At 37.9% G+C, this 27,072-nt stretch overlaps 1 protein-coding gene across 1 annotated transcript; it reads left to right on the top strand.

Moving 5' to 3' along the window:
- Positions 1-2,095: 2,095 nt before the first annotated feature.
- Positions 2,096-27,072, top strand: znf384a (zinc finger protein 384 a). The gene is made up of 12 exons (XM_066674911.1): positions 2,096-2,266; positions 4,752-4,819; positions 5,174-5,462; positions 6,439-6,561; positions 7,224-7,262; positions 14,560-14,726; positions 18,424-18,500; positions 20,862-21,086; positions 22,415-22,582; positions 22,714-22,792; positions 23,053-23,211; positions 24,277-27,072. The coding sequence occupies exons 2-12, from the start codon at positions 4,757-4,759 to the stop codon at positions 24,685-24,687; spliced, it is 1,800 nt and encodes a 599-aa protein (XP_066531008.1). The 5' UTR covers positions 2,096-2,266; positions 4,752-4,756; the 3' UTR covers positions 24,688-27,072.

The raw sequence follows: 27,072 nt of genomic DNA on the forward strand, positions 1-27,072 counted from the left end.
TGTCTGGCTGTCAGTGAAAGCATATAGATTGAAAGAAGAATATCCATTAACTTTTAATCTGTAAGATAAGAGAGAAAAATAGCACTTTATTGATCCTGAAGGAAACTGTAATCTCACAGTACTGTACGCTGTATGACAACGATTAATGCTATTAGCTGCCAGAGACACCAAAACCCCAAGAGGAATTTTCCATGTCCTCTATTCCCCACCCCACATCACCCCACCTGAACCTCCCAGCAGCCATTGGAGAAGCTGGCATTAGCTGGGACAAGGCTGTCACTTTCCCTGTCAGCCAGCCCTCAGGTGCAGAGATGAACCACCCCAGCTTTTACTCCACTCTCATCTACTGCCACATGCCCTCACGGGATGAAAAATCACGCTCCATCACCACCTGGAGCACCTCTTAGGAAAAGACAAGCTACTCGACCACAGGAAAGGCTGACCCTGTTGGCTTTGCTCACGGCCCCATCGCCGGTAGGAGCTCCACACCTCTCCGCCAGCTGATATAGTAGAGGAGAAGTGATGTTTTTGGGGTCCTGGCTGCTGCTGATGTCAGCAGTAACATGTTTTCAAAACAAGCTTGGACCCTGGGTGCTTGTAATCTCTCCCATTCCAGTATTTATCAGAGAGAGAAAGAACAGGGAGTTCAGGTCAGATTCCGTAAATATAGCCAAAGTTAGCTCTTTTAAACTCAGATCTCTTACAAACAAATCACATTTAATTTATGATGTTATTACAGCACATGGGCTTGATTTTATACTTTTAACTGAAACAAGGCTAAATGAATGTAGTGCTGCAACTGTTTTAATGGAGTCGGCTCCTCCAGATTTTCATTTTTTAAATGTATCTCGTGCTGGTAGAAAAGGTGAAGGTCTAGCTGCTCTGGTCCATGGTTCTTTTCAGTGCAAGCAGTTATCATTTGGTCACTTCACATAAATCGAGTACCTCTGTGCAGTTCTGAAAAGGACACCACAGATATTATTAGTAACTGTCTACAGGCCTCTGAAGTACAACTCGGATTTTATTGATGAATCATCAAATGGGTTTGTGTCAAGAAAAGGATTATAAAAGACTGCACAGCTACACTTTTCATGAGCAAAATGGGCACTAATCCATGTGAACAATCTGACTCTATTGATGCTCTTTTGGACAGTTTTAACTCAAAAATCATTAGTGTTATGAATGAGACTGAACCAGTTAAAGTGAAGGCTATGTCTTGCAAACAGAAAGCACCATGCTTCTGTTCTTCAAATCCAAAAGATGGAATGTCGCAAGACAGAATGGAGATGGGGTAAAACCAGCCTTCAAATTCACAAAGAAATCTTCAAAGATAGGCAATGTGAATACAACACAATAATATGCAAACCACGACAATCCTATTTCTCTAGCATCTTCCACAATACCATTAGCGACAGCAAAATCCTCTTCGCCATGGTTGACAGACTTACAAACTCACCCACACAAATGGCCCCTGAATTAATATCAACTGACAGATGTAATGAGTTTGCACTCTTTTTTAACACTAAAGCCCAGAAGATCAGACAAGTGATTAGTACATCCATATCCACCAATGAGCCTGTGCCCTCTCCATCACCTCGTAAAGACATCTTGGTTAAAATGTCAGAGTTCGGTACTGTTAGCAGTGAAATTTTAATTGACGCAGTCATCTCAACCAACCACTTGCCGTCTTGACACACTACCTACTAAATCTTTAAAGAATTCGTTTCACACTATAGCACCAGATTGTAAACACCTCACTCGTGTCTGGGGTTTTTACAAACAAGCTCACTAAAAACTGAAGTTGTAAAGCCTCTTCTAAAAAACAAAAATTTAGAAACCTCTCAGATAAGCACCTACAAACTATTCACTGGCTTGTCCACAGACAGCAGCCTAAACAAGTTCCAATCTGGGTTCCGGGCTAATCACAGCACTGAGACAGCTCTAATTAAGGTTATTAATGACATTTGTTTAAATACAGAGGCTGGAAAGTCACCATTTTATATATTTTTTTACATATAAATATATATAAATAAAATACTTTATGACCTTACATGACGGAAGTCATGTTAGTATCAGTTGTATAATTTGACCTCATTCACCGGAAGTGTAGCGGAGAATAGTCGGACAGCCCCACTAGAGGGAAAAAATCGAGAAAAAAAAAGGAAAAAAAATTGGTTAATCTGAGTGTTCGGGTGGATTTGAACGAAGTTTCCGAACTGTCCCGACTCGAAGTAGTCCCGGGATTGAGAGGAAATCTCCAGCACCGGTAATTAACACGAAGTTATGACTCGATTGTTAAATATTTCTCCACATTTGAGCAACTCACTCGGGCGCTTCTCTTCTTTCTCGCCAGCCGGAAGTCTGCATGAAGCTGCGCACCTCTCGCATTGGCGTCGACGTTTTTTTTCACCGTTCGTGTTTTTTTTAGTCCTCGAGCTGTTTTTCCTTTTTTTATTTTCGCAGTCAGGCTAATCGGAGGTACCGATAGAGGCACAGGGACAGTATTGCTTCGAGCGGAAGTTTACTTGTAAATAGCTTATAATGGTGCTTATCCTTTGCTAGTTAACAAAAGCTGAAATATTAATGGAGGCTGGCTGTGTAGCCCAGATATCGGTAGCAAGCTAATGTATGTAACCTTATTGTGTGGAGCTAATAGTGCTCATTCATATTAACGGCAGTCTTTACATTTGCGTTACCAGTGATAGGTAATAACCTCACTACATTTTCCTATTCTCCGATACTGTACTTGTCTCTCTTTATTCCCCTCGCTGTGCTGTGGACGAGAAAAGAACCGAACTTGTTAGCAGCGCTGCACAAAGATGAAGTGAGCTGCCGAGGAAATATTAGCTGTGGACTGGGAGATTATGCTACAAGCTAAAGATGACTTTCTCTAATGTTAAATAAAAACAAACAAACAAAAATAGTTGTTTACAACATAAATGATAAAAACCACCGGCACGGGCAGTTCTTTAACTTCAGCGGTTTGTCGCAGGCTAGCGGACTGCCTTTGTTTTGATGCCTATATGAAGCTGAAGTATACTTCTTGCAAGTGGGCGTTGCTTCGTAGCAGTGCAATGGAATGTTGTACATCACTAATTACTCTCATAGCCTTTATGATCGAATAAGTAACAGAACATTCACGTGTGTGTACTTCAGTAAACACCAATGTTTATTTGAATAAATATAATAATAATAACTGATAAGCAGCATGCGCCCCCCCTCCCTCCCCCAAAAAACACCCCACACATTTCCAGTTTTTACATTCGTCCGTAAATCAGGTAACGCCCAGACTGCATTAGTTCACTTACATCTCTCTTTTTTTCCTTGATCAGTTGCTGTGTGCTTTACTCAATGCGTGTAACTGAATCTCGACAATTACAGAAGCCTCAAACACAGGGTGATGCACAGAAGACATGATGATGATGTATTGATTTATAAATGTGTAATGATCAACCACACAATTAAAAATGTCCTTGTTATGTGTGCACTCATTGTCCGTTTATTAGGCTCTGCTTAATACATAGGTGAACTGAGAGGTTGTACAGTTGCAGACTGCAATCCATCTGTTGCTCTGCATACTTATACTCATGTCAGCATGTTCCACAGTGCTCAGGACCACCACAGGGCGGGTGGACAATCTTCAGCACTGTGCTGACACCAGAGTGGTGGTGGATTTTTTTTAGTATGGATTGCACTGTTATGAGTGGATCAGAAACAGCACTGCTGCTGGAGTTTTTAAATACTCCCTACACATCTACACTGCTGATTCACATTCTCATTTTTTTTAGAGACCTTTTCGTGCATTTGTTGCTGATTAGTTTCGGTTTATCATCCTCTAGTCCTTTACCAGTGGTTACAGGATGCTTTTTCGCTGGCTGTATTTATGGCTGATGTTGAACCTGTCTGACAGTTTGAGTTATCACCAAAACTCATATGTAAATGGAGTCATTTATTTTTGCAGTGCTTCGTATTTGTGTTTACTTTCATGCAGTTAGAGCGCTCTCCAATTTAGAGCCAGTTCAACCTACAGCACACACAAGTCGATATTACCCACCCGTGGAGCTGGAGGAGAGCAGGAATTTCATGCTTTTCAATGTTTGGAGGTCTCTTAGCAGTCTGAAATCTTCCATAAAGCCATGTGTCCTGCCAGCAGAGAGAGACACACAGAGACAGACACATACCGGGCAAAGACAGTTTTTTATTCAGCCACTGTGGATTTGTAAAGACATCAGACCGGTTTTGAGCATTCAAACAGACTGAAGTGCTATCAAATAGTGAGGAGACATCCTCTGAATATTCCCCAAAAATGTATTTTTAAATAAAATAAAAACCTTTAACCTTTAATTAAGTGCCAGTGTTTGGTTAGTGGACCTGAAAAGATGGAAAATGAGTGTGAAATTGAGGTTTAAATGTGAATAATCTTTAATATTTAGTGTATATATGCAATAATAATAATAATAAAAAACAAGCATATAAACACATACACAAGTTGTGTGTATATATATTTCTTGCACAAATTCAGACCTGAAAACTAATAATTCTGGTAAAATCTACGTGAAGAGACGAGACCTGCGTCCACGGTTCCAAAGGTGTTTCTGCAATCAAGCGTGTTGTGTGATTTGCATGAATGTGTGGCTATCTCCTTTTAAAAGACAACACATGAACCATCAAAAATAGGCAAGAGGTCAGTTTCACACGTGTAGTCATACACAGAATGGGTGTTTACAAGTTATGTTGCTTTTCGATTGCAGAAATAATGGAAGATTCCCATTTCAACTCATCATACTTTTGGTCTCCCGTACCAACAGTGCAAGGACAGGTAGAAACCTTATATTGGACTCTCTTGTACAGTACATCATTGTGTCTAGGAGACACCATGCTTAAAAAGCAAAGTTAAAAAAAAAAAAAAATTCAAATGTTTATGTGTAATATATGCTCCATAGCAGGCTGGGATGCTTGACACCAGACTCCTGAACCATGTAAAAGTTTGACACACTCTAAGCTGATAAACCTCTCATTTGCTGCTTTCTTTTCCATTTTTCCTTCATCCATCCACCCATTCTTCCTCTGCATTGATCTCTCACCTATTGTTCCTTCTTTTTCTAAATACTCTTCACTCCTTTCTCTCCATATTTCATTATTTCCACCTGCCTCTGCCCACTGTGGTCTTTAGATTGAGAACGCCATGTTTCTGAACAAGATGAAAGAGCAACTGGGGCCTGAAAAGAGTGGCTCTTTCCCTCACTCTTCCTCTACACACTACCCCACCGCCGTTCTTACAGTGCCTGGCCCCGCCACCATGGACACTGGAAGCACTGCCAGGGTGCCCAAGCAGGAGGGAGGAGGTGGAGGAGGTGCAGGAGGACCACAAATGGCCACTGTTGGAGCACACCTCCACCCACCCCATTCCTCGCAGAACATCACGGTAGTGCCAGTCCCCTCCACTGGCATAATGACAGCAGGTGAGTGGATCTGCTTTGAATCTATTCTAAGTTCATGAGGCTTGAAGTCCATAGTAAGATTTCATATGTCAATATTAATTAATTATAAAAAAAATTAGAATTGTGGATTGTGCTGAAGAATGTTGCGGTTGCGGTGGGTGTTATGGGCAAAATACTCTATTGTGTATAATGTATACACTCTAGTGTATAATGTGTATAAAGTCTAAAGATTTTGAAGAGTTATTAAATGAAGCAAAAGGAAAGCCACAGTTGTGAAATTGTAATAGTTTTAATTGGTGTTTCACATGGATCTTATGCAATTAAACATGACCAATTTCCTTTTATAATAAACCATGTCCTTTGTAAATTGTCTAACAATATCCTTGAGAAACTCATATTGTAGCTTGTCTGTGGTAAATATCCCTGTATTGCCCATCTCTGTACTGTATGTGTGTGTGTGTGTGTACTTATGTTTATCTAACAAATGCTGTTATCAGAACTGAAATAATGAATAATTTTTAGAACAGTTTTTACTATGTGTTTTTACTAGAACAGTTTTTACTAAGTTGCAGTAGGACACACACACACACACACACACACACAGTTTAAAGAAAAGAATAAAAGCAGCACCCACCTGTTGGCTGAAACTGTTATCATTTGTTGGTTTTGGTTTTCACCACCCATTTCTGAAAGTGCATAATTATAATTTTTGTAATAAGGCGAGGTGTGAGGTGAACTTCATTTGTTGAAAACATGGGGCGTATTTGTTCGTTTAATGTGTTTTAGAGACAGGTTCCATCATCTCATGACACCTTGTGTTTTTCTTTCATTTCTTAATATCAACCAAAAGCCTCTGGCAGATTGTGTTCACATTCTACGTTCTTCATGGATCTTAAAACAATCATTTCTGGGTTCTGGGTTAGTGCAGACTGTAAAGAGCTTGTTAGAAATTTGTTGTTAGAATTGGTCAGATCATGGGTCTTTTTCTCTCTCTCAGCGGGGTTAGTGATCACCACACCCCAGGGCACCCTGGTCACTCCTCCCGCCTCCTCTCAGTCTTTTGTTACCGGACCCCCTGCCACCACCATGATAGTGTCCACACTGCACCCCTCAAACACAGGTAACCTCCCCACCCCCATCACCCTCAAGCTATACAGGCTTCTCCATCATTTCCCTTTGCTCTCTGCTTGCTGCCCCTGTAGTTCAGTGAGGCAGCATGATTATTGATGTGATTCATTATAATGAAGTACACTGATGTAAAATTTAAGAAAATATTGATCAGATACTTATTTGCATCACCCAGCGAAAATAAATCCCCGAAACATAGAAAGTGTTATCATTTAGTAACAGAACATTTAAAGTAACCATTAAATATCAAATTATTTGAAAATAAATAATTCTCCCATCAGCTAATAGTTCTTTTATTCTGCTGCTTAACATTTTGCCATAGTTTCATAGTGTCTTATATTTAGGTGGTTGCGGTGCATCTCACCGACATGTAGAATAGCTGTACTGTATTCTACAGCTGTAGAATAGCTTTAGTAAACGTTTTATAGTGGAGGTTATGTTTGTGTAAATGTGCAAATAGTTCATCATAGTCTCATTTTTCTTTCATGTCATTTGTCATACATAAACACTGCATGATTTTCCTCTAGCTCACGTTGAGTCAGTCAGATTATGAGAATTAAAAGAAAGAGGGAAGGTGGGAAAGAAGGATGAGGGCATAGAGGGAGCGAGCACTGTTTGTTGACTGCGTTCTGCTCTTCTCTTGATTTCTGTCAGAGGCCAGGAGGCCCCCTTCCTTCTACCTCCACAACCACAGTAAGTACATAAATACACACACACTTCAAAATGTACTTGTTGTCATACATGTTCCTCATTTAAGTCCTCATTTATTTCCTCATAAAGTCGAAACTACACGTGTGAGGTGTATGTATTATGTGTACGTCTGAGCTGGGTTCACAAATGATACACAAACATCGGATTTGTTTGTTAATAAATATTAATATTCATTGGTTGGATATGCACAAATATACCTACACACCAAACGTGTCACCATGCCAGATTACCGCGTTCGTCTTTATTAATGGTTAAGTCAGTGCAGAGGGTAAAGAAATATGACCAGAAACATTTTTCTGGTAATATTCTGAAGTTCATGTGATGCACTTTACCAAGTCCAATTATATGTTTTTCCTGAAATGATTAATGATAAATTGCCTGTGTGTTGAACATATTTTTCAAAAATCATAAATACAAAGCATTTTAGTATGCGATTTATACCAAGATCAATATTATTAAATGTTTTAAATTACAAATCATTTTATTTAGGTACTCGTTTATTAATATTACTTTTTAAGAACATGTATGTATACTTAATTGTTTGGCTAAACTGTTAAAGTCCTAGGTACACATTTAATATACATTGACATTTTTGTATAATACTGTTTTTCAGAAAGTTTAAATAGAAAAAAATGTGACCAAATACACCAAGGTGCTCTTATTAGATCTTCCTGGAGTGGGCATGGTCTTAATATTGAACTGAAACTGCATGACTGACCGCAGTCTATCACTGATGAACATAATGTAGTTTGTTACCATGGCAATGCTATTTTTTAGCTTTTTACTTTAAATTGCATTTTTGATTTCACAGATTTGATGAACTTTGAAAGAGAAAGAACTTTATTCCGACCGCTAATTCCACAGCTCCCTTATTTATAATAAAAGGATATATGCAGTCTTAACTAATTATGTAACTAAACACAGTGCAACCAAATAATGCATTTTTTTCATTACCAAGCTCCCTTCTTAAATAAAATGTATTATTTTTAACATCAGAATATGTTATATGTGACACAGATTACTGGTGCAGCATGTTCAGCATCACCAGTAGTTAGTTTGGAGTATAGAATTACCAGAAAAAATAGCATTATCAATTCCTTCTGCCAATGTTTCACCAGCAAGTGTGCTCTGTACCATTCTGTTAACACCCTTTGACTGGGGTGAGAACTTGCCATTTTCTCCCATTAGAACTACCAAGTGCTGAGACATTACTAAAAACAACCATCTTGAGAGCACTGTGTCTGCCTTAGTAGTGAAAGTTCAGAAATACCTGTTTGGACTTAAGTTAGCACACTCTTCTGTTTGCTTCATGGACTGCTTTCGAAGCTTGATTCTAGGCTGCTGGCATCAAGCATAAAATCTGTCCTGCTCTGTCTTGCAACCCAGAGAATCTGGCCTATCTTGAATCTAAGCAGGTCTTTTTCCTCCTCATAGAGTGGTGAATCGTGTTGCACATCATGTGAGGGGTCTATATGTATGGGTTGCATGTGTTGAATGAAGTTTTCCTGGTGTACTTGTACATTTTTGTCTTCAGTTACAAAGTCTATACCCACATAACAGACGTCATCATGGGTGTCACATCCGACTTGAAAAACGGATCTGAGATGGGGTATTACAGTTTTGATGAAACTTTTTGTACCCCATAAATAAAGTCATCCACATGACCGACAAGTAACCAGTTACAGTGTAGTCATGATCTAGCCAAAACAGCTGAATCATTCTTGGACATTTTTCCTCCTGTTCCGATCACTATTTTCCTAACTCTGTTGTATCAGTGTAACGTAGCATCTCATACAGTGAGTGGGAGGCTTGATATAAATGTCACGTGACATCTCTGTTCCCTGTAGAAATGCAGCTTTTATGTCCATAGAGTTTAGTGTCCACCTTTTTTAACAATTAACTTCCAAGAGTAGTGGAAGTGACTCCAAAGCACATGTGGGTGAGTCCTTTAGCAGCTCTAACACTTCTAGCTCCTTGAAACCCCTGACTACTAATAGTGTTTTTGGAACTAATCCAGTTTGCATCTCTTTGAGGGTACACACCAATCTTGTAGAGATGCACTTTTGCTCTTCATCCCTAATCTCCTCAAACACATCATCTCTAATTCTTTATCTCTTCATGCTTGCCAATGTCAAATGATAAATCTTTTGTTGCCCATACATCATCACTGACTTCTTTAGTGTTGATATCAGTAACAATAGGTTCTAAAGGTCCTCTAAATTTGATATTCCAATTGAATCTGAAGTGCCTGCAACATTGGTGGGCTCTATGAACTGCAGATTGTACCAGTTTTGTATTTACCAGTAGCTTTGTATGCACATCTTTTTGCTCTGTGTAAAATCCCGCTGTTTCAAAACATATCCTGATTTTAGCTGGAAATCAGTCCTGTGCTCTGTGCTACCATGTGTCTCTGTGTTGTCATTTGTGTGTTGTGCTGCTTCATTCTGTATCCCACTATTTCCTCCTGTGTGTTCAATTTGCCTCAAACTCTGCTGCATCTCTGTTACCGTTTCTGTATTGTCTATGATTTCCTATTATCTCCTGTCTTTGCACAATATTTGTGTCCCTTTCTGTATGACATGTTGATCCTGACACTCCATATTCACTTTACTTAGTATAAGGTGCACCCTAACACGGGTACCTCCATGCCTGACAAACACCAATGCACCATCCTGACCAATGACAACTCCTGGTCCTTTCCACTCTGGAAAATCCACTATTTGTAGTACACTTTATCACCCATTTCATATAGTGATCGACCGATATATCGGCCGGCCAATTAATCGGGCCGATTTATGCCATTTTTTAAATATAATCGGCATCGGCCGATATGTTAGCGCAAGAGGCCGATATTTACACAATACACACAGGCAATTTTCTGCTGAGTTAATTTTTTCTTAGATTGTCACTATTTCTTCATCACACTGACTTTCTAGTTGTTCAATCTTTTGTTCCTTTAAAGTGACGTCTTCAACCGTTATCAGAACATGGTCATCACTCTGAATGTTTTTCTCTTCTCTGTCTAAAATGTTCACACAGTAATGGCCAGAGTTTGTAAAGTCAAGTTTTACAGGTTGATTGAATGTTATTTTCCATATCCAGCACGGTGCCTGCCTGTTTCATGGACACTTTACTCCAAAGTAGTACAATCTTTATTGGGACAACTTCAGTTTCTATGTGACACTTTGTCTGTCCCATACTTGCAAGATTTTTGTACTTTCTGTTGGAGTACACCACTTTCCCATCCCCAGTTTGACTTGCTCACCTCTCTGTGGACAGTCTTTAGCCCCATGGACAAATAGCACATTTTGATCTGCGACCATACCTATCAGGGTCTTTTGATGATAATTTTGGGGCCATGGCTAACTCCTCTGTCACATTTGTTCTGTTACATATACAATTTATGGGTTAATTCCCACGGTTGAAACAGAAGGTTTTCCTACAAGGATCCTCTTGAGTGCTGATTTCATTGATGCATACGTCAAATCTGTACATGCTGTCAAAGCTAACTGTCGGTCTTTCACATCCAAGCACGCTTTGTCTAGCAGCTTGAATGCTATTACAGCATTGGGAAGATCCACTTTGTATTTACACATCCGTGAGTACCGCTGTTCAAAATCTATTATATGGTCTGTCATGGACACACTGCTGTCTCTCATAATCTGGTCAAATCTCGAAATTTGAATATGATGCCAACAACATGTTTAAAAAAATGCTTTTAGCCTAATGCTAAAAACACCTAATGGAACGTCTCACAAAAAATTTAATTAGCAACAGGACAGAAATATACTTTAAAAAAAGACCTTAATCAAACAGTGCAACAGCTTGGGGATTTAATTCTAGGTTACATTAATTATTTAAAAAAATGTCAGAGAATGATGGAAAAATGTCCATGACAGTGGCAAGGCTGAAAACCCATATTTGGTGGCATTCACCTTTTGGGTCCTCATATGGCACTACAATGAAAACTTTGTAATGCTGCTCACCATGTCTGTGAAAAGTGTTCGTCATGACCTTGCAAAGAAGAAACCATATACAAACAAGAGTGTTCCTGCTTCCTGGGCCCAAGATGGACTTGGTGAAATGGAAATGTATCATGTGATCTGATTAATCAGATTTAAAAAAAAAAAATTATGCATAGGCTAAAGTGCACAGGGACTATCCAGGACGTTACACACAGTTCAAAACCAACATCTATGGTTAATGCACATGGCATGTGTGAATTGCACATCTTTGCAATCAAGTCATTATAACAAATATGGTTTTATCATATCATACCTACACAAACACACGTAAAATGGACTTTTAAAAACACAGAACACTGTGTAATTACTTGTACTTGCAAAAATGTTCATCATTTGTAAGATATTTTTGGTAACAAACAAACTGTAACAATGTAAATAAATTCTAAATAAAAACTGATACACAAATCATCAAAACACACGTGAACTTGCACACTAGGAATTATCGATAAGTGGGCCAGATCTGGCTTAAAGGCCGAATGTTTGACACACCTGTTTTAATTATTTATTTTATTTTTTTGTACTTTGAAACTAAAATATACTGAAGACGTATTAAACATAGACCTGTCATGATAACCATTTTTGTTCGATATATTGTCCCAGAAAATTAATCAATATTAATCAAAATCTTTTTATTCCATTTATAAAGATAGTGCAGTATAATAGCATAGTAATTCTATTACAACAATTTAAAGCAAAAACATTTTTATTAAGGGTATACTTACATTGTAAGGACATTTAAAAATGATTAAATATAATTTTTAATTAAAAATAAATCATCGAAAAAATGGCCCCAGAATAGAGAGGTCAGGGAAATTCAAAACAATGAACAAAGAACAAAACAATGACAGGTCAAAAAATGTTAAGGTTAAGTGCCACGTTGGTCAAAATATCACATTAAAGTGGCCCCAATAATACAGCTAGTCTGTTTTTAATGATTATATGTGCCAAATAATGTTAAAACATTTATTTAAGTGATAATGGAGTTTGGTCTTTCTGATTTTAAGAACTAAGATTTAAAAATACTTTATGCACCAACAAGTACTTTTGTATTTAGAGGAGGTGTCTAAAATATAATAAATACTATTTGAAGGCAAACAAATTAATTGATACATCAGTACAAAAGGCAGGGCTTTCTGGTTTTGCAGGATGTTTGGAACATTGCAGCAGGAGTTGGAATCAGATTCAGACAGCAAAGAAAGAGGGAAGGGATTTACGTGTACTTTTCCTAGATTTAGCTAGTGCATTTGATGCTCTAAGGTTGGCGCCGCTGAAAGTTAAACCATGCAAGTCTAGACGTGTAGATTGTCATTGGAAAACTTGTACAGGAAAATTTTTTGATCGAAGGAGAAATTATCCATATGGGTGAATCATGAGATGCTTTTGTCAGGATTGAAGGATGCAGTGTTGAAACAGGAAGGAAGAGGAATCTGAAAGTGGCGGTGCAGGAGCTCATTAGAGCTAAGGGATGTGATTGGAACTTGGGTCAGGTGATTTGTGGGAAGTTTTTAGTAAGGTCACATCACCAAAGAGAAAGCAAATAGTTTTATTCATGAGTAGGAAGAGGAGGAACGGTGTGCAACAACAGCATCACAGGCAAACCAAGGCCAGTGGGTTGAAGATATCCTGACAAGAGTTTTAGGCAATGGAGGCAAGTTGTATTACGTTTTTGCTGGGAGCAACTTGCAACGTCCTTTCAACACCGCAATATCTTGGACAGTGGGTAGGAGAAGACCCTAGTTTTAGATTGCAAGTGTTGGTCATAAAATTTGAATATCATGAAAAAGTTTATTTATTTCAGTCTTGCTCTGCTTGTGTAAGGTGTCAATGGTCGTCTTTTGGACAACTGTCAGTCAGCAGTTTTCCCCATGATTGTGGAGCCCACAACTAGACTGAGAGACCATTTAAAGGCCTATGCAGGTGTTTTGAGTTAATTACCTGATTAGAGTGTGGCACCAGGTGTCTTCAATATTGAACCTTCTCACAGTAGAGATTTTCTAAGAGACTGAATTTGGGGTTTTCATTAGTTGTCAGTTATAATCATCAAATTAAAAGAAATTAACACTTGAGATGTATCAGTCTGTGTGTAATGAATGAGTATAATATACAAGTTTCACTTTTTGAATGGAATTACTGAAATAAACTTTTTAATGAAATTATAATTTTATTTTAAGGGTTTTAGCATGTTTGTTGTACAGACAATGCTAGAGGTTAATGCATCGAGGAGTGGCTGTAGTAATAAAATGGTTTGTGCATATGGGGGGGAATGTTTTTTTGAATGTGCGCATGTTACAAATATTAGTAGATGGGGTGAAGCATGAGATTGAAAATTGCTGGCTTACATCTTATTATTATATCATAGAGTTCAGTTCCATTTGAAGATGCAGTAGATGAAGCATTTGAAATGAAGGAGCTGAAGTACGCATACTTGGCAGCTGAGGCGAGGGAACGTGGAAGGCAGGCACATGTAATTTGTATCCACATCCCTGCTTGTGCAATTCAGAATCAGGGGCCAGAAACTAAGGGCAGCTGTGAAGGAGTTATCAGAAATAGTTGAAAGGTCTAGTCAGTGGTTGTGGATAAGGAGAGCACAGACTAAGTGGGGAAATGCACTGTAGAGGTGCTATTGTGGTGGTTGGTGATACAGCAAGTAAAGTTCACATGGAACTGGTGGCACTGAGCATGCATTAACGGGCTCAGTGTGTGGCCGTAGATATTAAGGATAACTGGTTGCTGATCATAAACGTCCACAACAACCCTAGTGTTGAGGTGTAGGTTTCAAAGAATGGAATTTTGTGGTCGGAAGAGAATGTGGTGGACCTTATGTGAAGCTGTAATGGATTGGCATAGGATATTTTACATCTTATCCTGTGCATGATTATAATTATTTCTAAGTGTACTATGTTGAAAACATCATTATTTGTATGTGCTAGTGCTTAATATATAACTTCATATAAATTTTACATACAAAATATACATACATAATTAATGCTTCTTTATGGCTATGGGTTTCATACATTTTCTAATCCTTAATACAGGCCTGTGTATTTGAAAAATGAAAATATGAAATTGTGCACAGTTGTGTAATTGCAATGATTTATTGAAAGCCTGGCAAAAAAGAAATTTTGAAAACATTTGCTACATATCTGGCTTATTTTCTACATAGTTTCTTTGTGGAAATAATTTTCATGAAGTTTAAAGGTTGTAAAATATTTTGTGTATCTACCTTTTCTTTCCAATTGCTTCTTCCTTTTCAGATAAGAAAGAGGATGGCAGTGTCCCTCCAGCTGTTGTTATACCAGCACCCTCAAAGCGAGGCAGAAAGAAGAAGTCTGTGATGGCCAGAGTGGGTCCTGTGACGACACACACACTCCCCACAGGAAGTGATGCATTGATTCTTGCTCACCTGGCTGCTGGAGGGCAGGCAAGAGTATTAAACTCACACATTTAATTCATCTCTAGAAAGTGGTAATGAAGAGGGACATGTAAAAACTTTTGAGTTAAAAAGCTATCTCATTTATACAGTATAACTCACAAAATTCATGTACCTAATTCAGGATAAAATTACCATTGAACAAAAATGTACATTTAGAGGCCTAGATGTCACAGCCGTTTTTCAAAGAGAGAACTTAAGGTGGCACTACTACAGCGTCTGTTGTTAATTCAGCCATATTTCATTTTCCAGTTTGTAAAATAAATTTAGTTCAACATGTTTCCATTAGTGATCGACCGATATATCGTCTGGCCGACTAATCGGTCAATTTTTGGCATTTCTTTATATAATCTGCATCGGCCGATATATTAGCGCAAGAGGCCGATACACCAATCGAACGGGCAGACTCTCGGGATCACGAGGATATAAGACATTGTACACTAAAATGTAGGACTAAGGAATTAAAGCCAAAAAAATAAGATATTCCAAACTTCAGGTTTTTTCCTCATCGATGACAAAACTGCTGCTTCTCGAAGTCTGAAGAGTCCACAAGCGTCTCACACACAGAGTTAACACAGCAGCGCTTACCTTAGATAGTCTCCTTCAAAACAAGACTAAATCTGAGTCAAACTTCTCCGTCAAACCGTCTTCGTGAGTAATCCTCATGTTTGTGTCAAGAGTAGTGGCCAAAAAAATAGTACACATCTTCAAAAAATAATTAAATTATGATCCCTATGGACCCATGTCACACCTACTGCCGCGTAGCTTAGGCTCTCGGCTTTCCATCAACATGCCAATCAAGTCTGTAGACCAATCAGGGGCAGAGTTATGGCGATGTGCACCAAGGAGGAGGGACACAAACACAGCAGAGCGCAAATGTTTTCAGCACCTAACAGACCCAGACCCGGACACCGCGAGAGAGACTCAAACGGTTCTGTCTGACAGCCACAAGCTCCACAAACAATAATCAAGTCAATAAACATGTTTCAAAGCTTAGATGTCGTTTACTAGTTACATTTCCCCCACTGAGGACATTTAAATGCAGTAGGGGGTGTGGGGGAGGTTGCCTCGCTCTACAGCCAATCAGAGTGCAGCTCTCGCCTTTTAACACATCAGACATTTAAAGGAACGCTGTACTCTGTGAGAAACAAATGTAAACATCAGAAATAAGCTCAGTACATCAGAATAAAACACACCACAACTAAGGGTTTTTACTGTTGTTGAGGGACAGGAGACGAGTTTCTCAAAGAAAGTAAAGAAAAACACTAAGATGTTGACATTAGGTCTAGACCAGATCTATACACTGTGTTACTGCAGTAAAGTCATCATTTTCCTTATGGAGAGCTTGGGGTCTAAAGGGACACTTGGAGAGGCTACTGTCCACTGTCTGCTCCAGCTTCAATAACTTCAGATCAGTAGGAGGTATCAGCTCCACATTTTACCTGATGAAAGTAGACCCCTGGAGATTTTAAAAAGAACAAAGTAATGGGACTCATGAACTCTTCAGTTTATAATCTCTAACATTTTGTTTCATAAATACGACAAGTGCCTACATTTTTCTCTAAATGCATTCTTTTACAAATTCTCTAAAAAATAAATAATGATACTGCCTCTAGTTTATTCACTGCCTGAGGAATGGGAATATCGACTTTACATATCGGCCATCAGCCACTACCACTGTCTAAAAATCGGCATCGGCGTCGGCTATCAAAACATATCACATATCAGTCGATCAGTAATTTCCACTGACATTAGCTAGTTCGTGAACCAGAACAATTATTTCCCAGCTGGAACCAAAGGACAGTTCTTCAGTGCAAAACATGGCTCAATAATAGGAAATATAACAGGAACACACTCCGTTTGTGTGTTTCTGGAGATGTGTAGGCCAGAGGCTCGGCTCGGTGTTGGATAGTTCACAAGCTCAGCAGGATGGCTTGGACCTCGGCAACTTTCACATAAGTGTGTGCTTGTTCTAAAAATCTAATGATTACTGGCTACCAAAATTATTTTTGTTAATTTCTTTTAGTGTTTCTTAAAGCTAGAAAGTTGCCATTTGAAATGCCTTTAGTTTTTTGTCATATATGTGATCTGCTTTTTTTCTACAAAATTAAACAACTGAAGGAACATCCTCAGAGACTGGTGATTCCATCATTTTTACCAGGGGTTGTAGGACTAAGAATGTGGTGTTGTACCCATGAAAAATTTGCCAAATCGTAAATGGCAAATTTTTTTATGTGGATTTTTTAACTGCGGTGTTCAGTATAGCTTAGCAGTGTTTTTAAGGTTTTAAGGGTTTTTTGAAGTGGTCATTTATTTAAAGTGGAAGTCTAATTACAATGGCCTTTTTATGTAGAATTTCTTTTAAAGTGTCAATCAAAATAATGGTCGTTTTTAAGGATTATTTGAAGTGGTTATTTATTTGAGGTGAAAGTCCAATTAAAATGGGCTTTTTTTTAATGTGGCACTTTAAGTATGTTGTCTTCTAAAACTGCTGGTATTTTAATGGTAGTATTGGATATATTGTTCAGTTTAACATCATAGCTAATAAACAGCATATAAGCTAATGTTGCAATGATGCTAGGAATATGTGACAAGCCACATTCACAAACTTTCCCCCCTAGTTATTATTATTATAGCTTATTATTATTAAGTTGTTATTCTACACGTTTTTTATAAACATTTTCACACGTCACAGGTTTTTAAGCTACATTCATGAAATTTGGTACACTTATGGAGCCTATAGCATAGATTTACGCTTGTGCGATCCAACTTACGGATTTCAGAATACGAGCTTGCACCAAATCGATCATCAAATGATTCAGTTTCGTACAATGTTATTAGCTTTGCAATGTGGGGTAAAGTTTTTGTCCAGTGCTCGTTTGAACAGGAATTTATATGGTTTTAAGGTTTATTTGTAGTGGTAAATTATTTGAGGTGGGACTCTAAATAAACATCTTTTTTTTTTGTGTATGGAATTTTTATTAAGATGGCAGTCAAAATACATTGCTGTTTTAAGCAGGTGTTATTTTAAAGGTAGTACTGGATAGATTGTTCTACAACGTTAACTTCATAGATATTAAGCAGTATATAAGCTGATGTTGCAACAATGTTAGCAATATGTGTCATGTGTTGTATGGTAGTTGAATAGTAATGTAAGTTTTGCATTGTGATATAATATTTAACCATAGAAAATTGTTTTAAGCTGAAAATATATTATAACAAATACAACACAAACTGCATCCCCCAGTTATGTCCAGCAATTATTTGAAATATTGTAGGAGGTGGATAGCCACTTTATTGTCTAGTGATATCTTCCTCTAGTGATAGCTCAAGGTCCTTTTCTCCCTAAAATGTCGTTTGATTTAATATTGTCTTAAAGGCATTATTGGGGGTGTTGTTTTTTTTCTTTTACTTTTGTTCCAAACTGTAATGCCCTATACGAAGCTCTATAGTATAGCTCCATATCAAATCACTCAGCCGTTCCAGTTTTTATATAACTTGGGTCTGGTTTGACTTTTATCTTGTTATCTGTGTTACTGGACTTTGGCCACTTCTCTTGCAGTGCTTAAATGGTCTGTTCGGTAACAGTCTGTCTTCCTGGGTACAAAAAGTGAACTCTAGAAGATGATAGCTAAAATATTATATATAGCTTGTTAGTAATTGGCATTTGATTGCTGTTTTATTTTAGCACCACACGGCTGATCCATACGACCTGTCTAATGATGAGGATGATCACACAGGAAAGGATGGAAGTAAATCATACAGGTATAGAACTTGTGTGCTATTATAATTTGTATTTTTTTGTGAGTGAACATTGTGCATATACACTGATCAGCCATAATATTACAATTACCACTGTTTCTACACGCACTAAATAGTTCAACAATTTTTTATAGTTGTTGCTCTGCATACATTGTTTTCTCACATTCACTTTGTTATTCAGTGGTCAGGATCCCCACAAGACCACCACAGAGCAGGTATTATTTGCATAGTGTGTCATTCTCAACATTTTTGTGGCACAAATAATGTGTTGGCATATTATAGCTCTTGTCCACCAACATGGAACTTGTTCTAATTCCAGAACCATAAATAGGTTCTAGAACCTGAAAAGTTAATTCCCAGCTGGAACCAAAGAATAGTAGGGTTCTTCAGCACAAAACGTGATGTCATCTATCTGTGTAAGTGTCAAGCTAAGGAAGCTCCAGAAAGAGCACAGAGACCAATGAGTGGACCAGTTATCCACGTTCTGAAAACAGAAAATAAAATTGCAAGGAAATAGGTACCAGGTAAATATTCCATCTGTTGTAATTCCTTGTGCTGTGGTCAGCGCAACTCGGGTGTGTTCACTATGATCTGAACCCATTGTAAATGGATTAAAAATGACACATTATTGACTTTACCTCTTTATCTATGGCTCTGGAGCTGTCCTGGTTGTAGCTGACAGCAGCTCTGTGAAGTGATCGTTTTGGTCCCATCAACCCTGGTGGGTTTGCTGAATATAACCCATGTTTTAATAATCCTGAATGGAACCAATTCATAAATCAGAATTCAGTTGGATGAAAAGGGCCATTAGTTTGTCAATATGTTTGTTGATGACCCATATTCCCCATAGAAAACAAAACAAGAACCATAACAAAACCAGAACCAATTATAATAATTTGAAGAGAGATCTAGGACAATGTCTTAGTTCTATTCGTCATTTAATATAAACTGTTAGATAATGATAATAACCAATTATTTCTGATTTGAAAACTGAAAATCACAAGAAAATATAAATAGAAAAATGCTACATACATTTGCTTGTTGGCAAAGCCACAAAGTGCCTCTTTTCAGAGCTACTACTCAGATGATCCTGAAACCATACTCTAATGACTTTACACATGACTAAAAGAAGACACAGCAGTATCTGCCACTGTGTCACATGATTATGGGGAAGAAGGAAGGGTCTCCTTCAGGAATGCGAGGGGAGTTTTGTTCATCATTCTTCCTTGCAGTCCTGTGACAAAACTTGATATTGTACATAGTGTGTACAGAAATATTCAGAGCAGAATGAAGTCAAAGTAAACCTTTTTATTGAAGTTGTTTTGCTTGTTTTAACAATTATCCAATGAATCATGAAAGTTAAAACTCTGTGTCTCGTTTCGCAAGTGCTTTCTGCAGTCCACTTTGAACTTAAAATGTTAAATAATTGCAATTTTTTTTAAGAAAATGTGGCCATTTGGTGTTAATGTGTTTCTAAAGGTAACATAATTATATTTTTTTATTTATTTTAAATACCATAAATTTAGTTATGGATGAGACTAAAATGAACAGATGTGTAACCAGAAGACTAAGGCTAAAACTACATCAGAATCAGCTGCTAAAATTAACACTCGCTGCTGGAGGTTTTGGACACTGCCAATTCACAGTTTTAGACACACCTACCACAGTGGTCCACTGTGTAAATACAAAGTCAGTGACAGTAGCTTACCTGTTGCTGCACAGTTCTGGTTAGTCATCTAGTCCTTCATCTGTAGTCACAGGGCACTTGCTTGGATATGTTTTTGTTGCTGGAATATGCTAACTCCAGCAGGACACTACAGTGGTTAAAAACTCAAATGACCCACTTGTCAAATAATACCTGCTCAGTAACAAATCATCTGCTGAATAATGTGAGTGCATTTATCCATGTGTGAGGTTTTTATAGGTTCAGTGATCAATAATACAAATTTGAATTAGAGTGAAATCTTAACAGTATTTGTCAAAATTGGTCAAAATTCTTCTTATTAGAATACACAGATGGTAAAATGCAAAACTCGCTAAATAAAAACCTGTGTGAAACGTGAGGTTCAGGTTAATATTATGTAGCTATATAAAATTTAAAGTAATATACTTGTCTTTTTGTTTCAAACTGATATTATTCATAAATGTGTCAAATTCATGATTTGTCTTCACATTAGAGTAGACTTTGTGCCATAATAGTTCCCATAGGCATCACAGTTTAACAAAATGTTTGCATCAAAATCATTATTTTCTTGAGTCACTTTTGACAGTTTTACATGAGAGATCTGTGTTCTGCATTGTACATAGGTTTGCTTGACAATAGTTCTAAAATATGTTCTCTTCCAACCTGGCTTGTTACTTCAGATGCCGGATGTGTGCAGTGACCTTCTTCAGCAAGTCAGATATGCAGATCCATGCCAAGTCCCATACCGAGGCCAAGCCACACAAGTGCCCCCACTGCTCTAAATCATTTGCCAACTCAAGCTACCTGGCGCAGCACATCCGCATTCACAGCGGAGCCAAGCCGTACACTTGCTCCTACTGTCAGAAATCCTTCAGACAGCTCAGTCACTTACAGCAGCACACACGGTACTGACATTTTCTTTTACGTTTGCGTGGTGGACATTTATTATCCATGCAGCAGTTAGTATTAAATATACTATTTTATTCTGACACCAAAAAAATTATGATTTTTATTTTCTTCTGAAGTATCAAACAGTGTTATAATAAATAAAAAATATTATACTACTTGAAATTTTTCATAAAAAATATAGTTATTTCTCAGTGTCATATTGCAGTTGCAATGCACTCGTACATGAACATTTTAGTGTACGTTAAACTGAAACATTTTAGCTGCAAGTGTAAGTTTGCTTTCTAACAATAATTCATTGAGTCCGTCATTTAACAGGTTTTTAATCATTTTATCAAATTTGGCTGCAAGTTCTTCCCATAATTCACTCTTTTTACAGAAACTTGTGTTGAATTAGAACTTTTAAATCTAGCAGTGTAATGCACAGAGCCGCTGTTGAGGTCAGAAGGTTATATTTTATTTATGCAGAAATATGTATTAAATATAACTAATTAAGATGAAAGTGAGTGAGAGAAAATGGATGCTAGAGAAGCGTATTTTATCTGAAAATCTTTACCCCCTTAAATAGGTTTTTTTGTCTTATTGCCTTTTTTGAACCTTTTTCACCTGTGGCCATTCACAATAGATTTTACTGTATACCTCTTTATTTAATAGGTTTTCAACCATTTTAAATTATAGTTCTTTAAATTCTACTGCTCTTGTCAGTTTTTTCAGCACGGGTTTGCATGTCTTATATCTGCCTTCTGGATTTGCTTATTTTTGGCACGAGTGTGAAAGTATTTCAACAGTGCTTCTCACTGGCAGCCTTTTCTTGTTCTGATTTATTTTAAATGCTTTATTCTCTCCTTTGTTCTGTTCCCCTCCCAGTGTTCATCACTGTCCAATTAAGAACATGTATCTCAAATTTTGTGGATTTTTAATTTACTTCTTCATTTGAACCCATCCACTGTCCCTCGCACTGGATGATAATTTCATGAGGAATGGACCAATAGAAATGCCCATGAATAGTTTACCTGAAATTAAGTATTTTCATATTCACTTCAATTGTTTTTTCCTTCTCCTGTAAAGTAACTTTTTTGGGAGATGCATGTTTTTCATTGGGTAGCGAAATGTTATATCAAGGAAATGATTCTCAGTAACATCTTTGGCCTAGCCTAGCACCACATAGTTCCTAAGGAAAGAAAGGTGAGAGTGTGCAGCAAAGAGAATTAATAAAGAAAAAGAGCACACTGGCCAACTGCAGCAAGCACATGCCATGCTACATGTTTTTTTAAATCTCTCAGTTCTCTCTCTCTTTCTTTCTGTCCCTCCCCTAATCCTTTGTTAGAAACCACACAGAGAGCAAACCGCACAAGTGCCCCCACTGCTCCAAATCGTTTGCCAACTCCAGCTACCTGTCTCAGCACATCCGCATCCACAGTGGGGCGAAGCCGTACACCTGCTCCTTCTGCCAGAAAACCTTCCGACAGCTCAGTCACTTACAGCAGCACCACAGGTAATTGCTGGGGACAGCCAGTGTTAATAATCGCATGTTTGGCAATGCTTACTACTGCTCAGCCAGTTGGTTTTGCTACTTATCCAGCCACGACTTATAGAGCTTTTCTGATTAATGTAATCTTTGTGTAGGATTCACACTGGTGATCGGCCATATAAGTGTGCTCATCCTGGCTGTGAGAAAGCTTTCACTCAGCTATCCAACCTTCAGGTAACTTCCTGATGTCTGATTAAGCTAGCAAACAGACAAATCTTATTCATGCAGTCCGCTCATTTACAAGGTGTTTGTGAGGTGAAATCTCATCAGCGAATAGCTAGCTGAAATTGATCATCTCTGTAGGACTGTGGAACAAGAATTAATTACTTTCTATTTCTGCAACCATTTCTTTCACAGCTGTTAGAGCCAATGAAATAGTTTACTTCATACATTTCAACAATCAAAATAATATTTTACCATTTCTTTCTTTACAGTCTCATCGCAGACAGCACAACAAAGACAAGCCCTATAAGTGCCACAACTGTAATCGTGGATACACAGATGCAGCTAGTTTGGAGGTTCACCTGTCCACACACACAGTCAAACATGCCAAACTCTACTCTTGTGGCCTCTGCAACCGAGCGTATACCTCTGTAAGACCTTTTTACTTATGTCATGTGATGTGATGGATGCTTTTTATATATATTTGACAGTTTCTGTTTTAATGTATGACTTCTCGATGATCATAAATGTGTCGGGTTGAACCTATAACTAAACCTATAAAAATGCACTGATGCCAAACAAACTGCTGCTCTGATTTCTCAAGTTACCATCTGCTGCAGAAATAAATGTGCAAGTTTTCATGCAGTCAGCAAACATAGTGTTAGCGCATACAATCACATAAGTAGTAGGTAAATTGCTTGCAATGTCTTACACCGCTGGTACATATTTTGCTAGTTTAAGTAAAATGTCATTATCATGTATTTGAAATCTCACAGTGGCCATCACAAATATATTTTGTAACAGCACAGACTGTCGTTACCACAAATCTGTGTCCATGAACCCTAGAACAGGAATGTATTTCAAACACTTGGCTACGTAAATATGGAGTAATAAACATGTGCATGCTTATCTAAATTCATTCAGACATTTTTAAGACACAAAGGTGGGTTTTGTACAAATACAACTTCAAAAATATAAAGACTTATTTTAAAGAAATTAAATAAAGACTTATAAAGACTTTATTGTAAAGAAAACTGAGATAAATCATTGATCAGATCAATGGGCTGGTTCTGGGATTATTAAATGACAAAGTATTTTTCAGTCAAGTGTTCAGACTTCTATATGTTACAGGAAATCCTTGAATTGGGAGGGGGGGGGTCACCTGTACTAAAATATATCTGTGGATATTGGATATTGGTGTAATTGGGTTTATAAAGAGTAACTATTATTCGTGTTACATTTAATCAAGAAAGACAAAAAATAAAAGTTGTATTATTAAAGCATTTATTTTTAGAGCACTTTAAAAAACAACAACAGGTGAAACAAAGATGTTTCTAAAACAAAATAAAGGAAAAATAAATAACTTTAATAAAACAAAGCAAAAGTCTCACGCTGGGTTGAAAGCCAAGGAATATACCTCACATGATCCTCTCTTACTCTCTGGATCCCATGAAACTTCTGTCAGTGTGACTGTGCTGTACATCTTTCCTCTTTAGGAGACGTATTTAATGAAACACATGCGGAAACACAATCCAGATCCCCTGACGGTAGCAGCAGCTGTAGCCGCTCAGCAGGCCCAACAGAGTCAGAATCCAGCACAGACCCCAGGCAGCGGAGGGGGTCGAGGCAGAGGAAGAGGCAGAGGCGCCGGAGCCGCTGCTGCGGCTGCTGCCGCCGCAGCCGCTGCAGCCGGAGCCCAGGCACAGAACCAGCCTAATACCAACCCCCCCAGCAGCTACCCGGTTACAGAAGGAGTTCCCTGCCCCTTTGACTTACACCAGTACAAGACTGTGTCAGCTGGAGAAATCCAGTACAAGCCAGTCAGCGTGGCTGAACTTTCAGCCCACAAAGACCTCTGTCTCACCGTCTCCACGTCCACCATCCAAGTGGAGCACATGAACTCATAAAGGAGCTACAGGAGAAATGGAAGCATTGTCTGGGATAATAAACTATGTAATTAAAAAACAGAATAAAAACTACACTGCCTTGGAATGGGAGAAGAAACACCCGGCTAATCCCCATGATACGTAGTTCTGGGCATGGAGGAGAACAGGAATCGAGAGTTGTACAGTGACCGTCATTCCATGTCAAATCAGGTGAAGAAATGTTTTCAGATCATATCTCGACCTTGGGTCTACGTAAATTAAGAAGCAAAGTAATGGCCAAGACATTAGTGAAAACATTTACTGTGTGCAAAGAAAAAGGTTTATCGTCACCAGAGTCGACCATTGTGTTCTTAGTTTTATTTAACTATTAAAGGTTCATTAGTATTATGGTCTGTGTGGTATGCAGTAGTCAACAGAACCAACAGGCACAACTTTTAACTCAGTTTCATCATTGTTGGACTTATTTTGGCAACAAATGAAGTACTTTTTACCGCTGATGAAACATTTATCTTTGAGTTGTTTGGTTTCCCTTAGTTCCTACGTTAATATCAACCAGTGTTGTCAAACGGCTTAATCACATAATCAGTCATTTAATTTCATTTGAACCCGTGTTAAATACAGATGTGTGGCATCTGTCTCGGTTAGAGACATTTTAGTGATTGGAAACGTAGAAAGTTTATACAACTTATTTATTTCTTTGCATCCAATGAATGTTTTCACTAACACTAAAGAAGTTTCCCAAACGACATCATCGACAGCATGTAATATTCCAGTGTAGTGGCATCCAAGATTTGTGACAGATCCTGTCCTTTCATTTTAAACCGTACCTGAACTGTCTGTCATTGTTGTGTCTCAACAAATGACTTGGGCATTCATAACACCACTCAGTCCATAATGTTTCATATGTTTGCATTTCTGATTTTAAATATTGTATTTGAGTGTTTATAAAACAACGGAAACCACTGGTTCACTTCAAATTTTAGGCTAAGGGATGTAAGCAACGAATTTTTTGTTTTTAATTTTTTACTATTTGACCCGTTACTACTTTTGTATTTTTCCAGTGGAACACATCTGGAGATTGTACGTTCATCCTCAATTAGAAATGGTCGTTTTTAAATCGTGGAAAAAGGCAAGATTTGCAAGCCCTGAAGTTGCTTGTACTAACTTTTAGCATGAAATAAAACAGATATATTGTGATTGCTTTTATGGGTCAGTATGTCTCCTTGAGCTCTGTTATGAATGGGACCTATGAAAGGCAGTTCAAGTAAGAAGGTGTAAGCAGGTTGCTACAACCAGTCAGGATCTGAAAAAAGAACACTTTAGACTGCACTAACAGAGAGGGGGAAGGCAAAATGTTTTGAGACACAGCACTTAAGTAAAATGTATCATTGTTTATCATTTAAATTTTAGTTATGTATCATATTTATGCGTTTTTGTTTGTCTGTTTTTATGAATGAAAATGTGAGAGGGTGAATGAACAGCATGTCATGGAGTAGATTCTAAGAGAGGTAATGTGTGAAAATGACAGTCTAATTACATTTTCTGTCATTAACTGTAGTCATTTTATGTATTCCCTGTATTCCCTGGAAAAAAAAGGTTTAGGGGGAGAGAAAAGTAGAGTAAAAGGATGCTTGTGGCAAAGGAGTTAAAGGTGCATATTTTGTTACCAGGTACTATTTAGTAGTGTGTTTTTTAACTTTTATTACCAAATATTTCTGATTGTTTTAGTTATGCAATTATCATTATTCTCCATTTTTATTTGGAAAGGACAATAAATACACAGGGCGGCACGGTGGCGCAGCAGGGAGTGTCGCGGAGGTCGTGGGTTCAAGCCCTGCGCCGGGTGACACTGTGTGAGGTGTGTTCTCCCTGTGGATTGGCAAATAAAAAAAAAAAAAGAAAAAAAGGTATCCATAGGTGTGTGTGTGTGTGTGAGTTAATGTGCGAATGTGTGTGTCACCTTGTGAAGAACTGGCGCCCCCTGTGCTCCTGCCTTGGGTTCCGGACCCACCGCGACTCTGAACTGGAATCAGCGGTTACAGAAAATGAATGGATGAATGTAAATACACATAGAGATGACTTTTTCATTTTTAAAAGGGAACATTCCTCTGATGAAATTAAATTTAAAAGCAAAAGTATTAAAAACGTTAGAGAACAGAGTACTGAGTTATAATGTATTTCCGAGGCAATCAATGGCAGCATTATGCTGCGCTTCTGATTGCAGTTAGGCTTTTGATTGGCTGGTTATTATTTCATGTGTAATCCTTGTTGTATCTCATGTGTCTTTGGAAAATAACACAGTTCTCAATATTAGTATGTCTCTTGATACTCTTGTTAACTAAACTTTATGCTGACTTTGCTGTATGAACCATGCTCATTCATCTAACTAACTGTTTCTCTTTACAT

Source organism: Hoplias malabaricus, chromosome 6 (genome assembly GCF_029633855.1).
Source record: "Hoplias malabaricus isolate fHopMal1 chromosome 6, fHopMal1.hap1, whole genome shotgun sequence".
Taxonomy (NCBI): domain Eukaryota; kingdom Metazoa; phylum Chordata; class Actinopteri; order Characiformes; family Erythrinidae; genus Hoplias; species Hoplias malabaricus.

Excerpts from the sequence above, each read along its gene's own strand:
- znf384a (XM_066674911.1), top strand. The coding sequence starts at position 4,757 with ATGGAAGATTCCCATTTCAACTCATCATACTTTTGGTCTCCCGTACCA. Across the intron at positions 6,562-7,223 it reads ACTGCACCCCTCAAACACAG|AGGCCAGGAGGCCCCCTTCC; the intron begins GTAACCTCCCCA and ends GATTTCTGTCAG. Across the intron at positions 21,087-22,414 it reads CACTTACAGCAGCACACACG|AAACCACACAGAGAGCAAAC; the intron begins GTACTGACATTT and ends ATCCTTTGTTAG.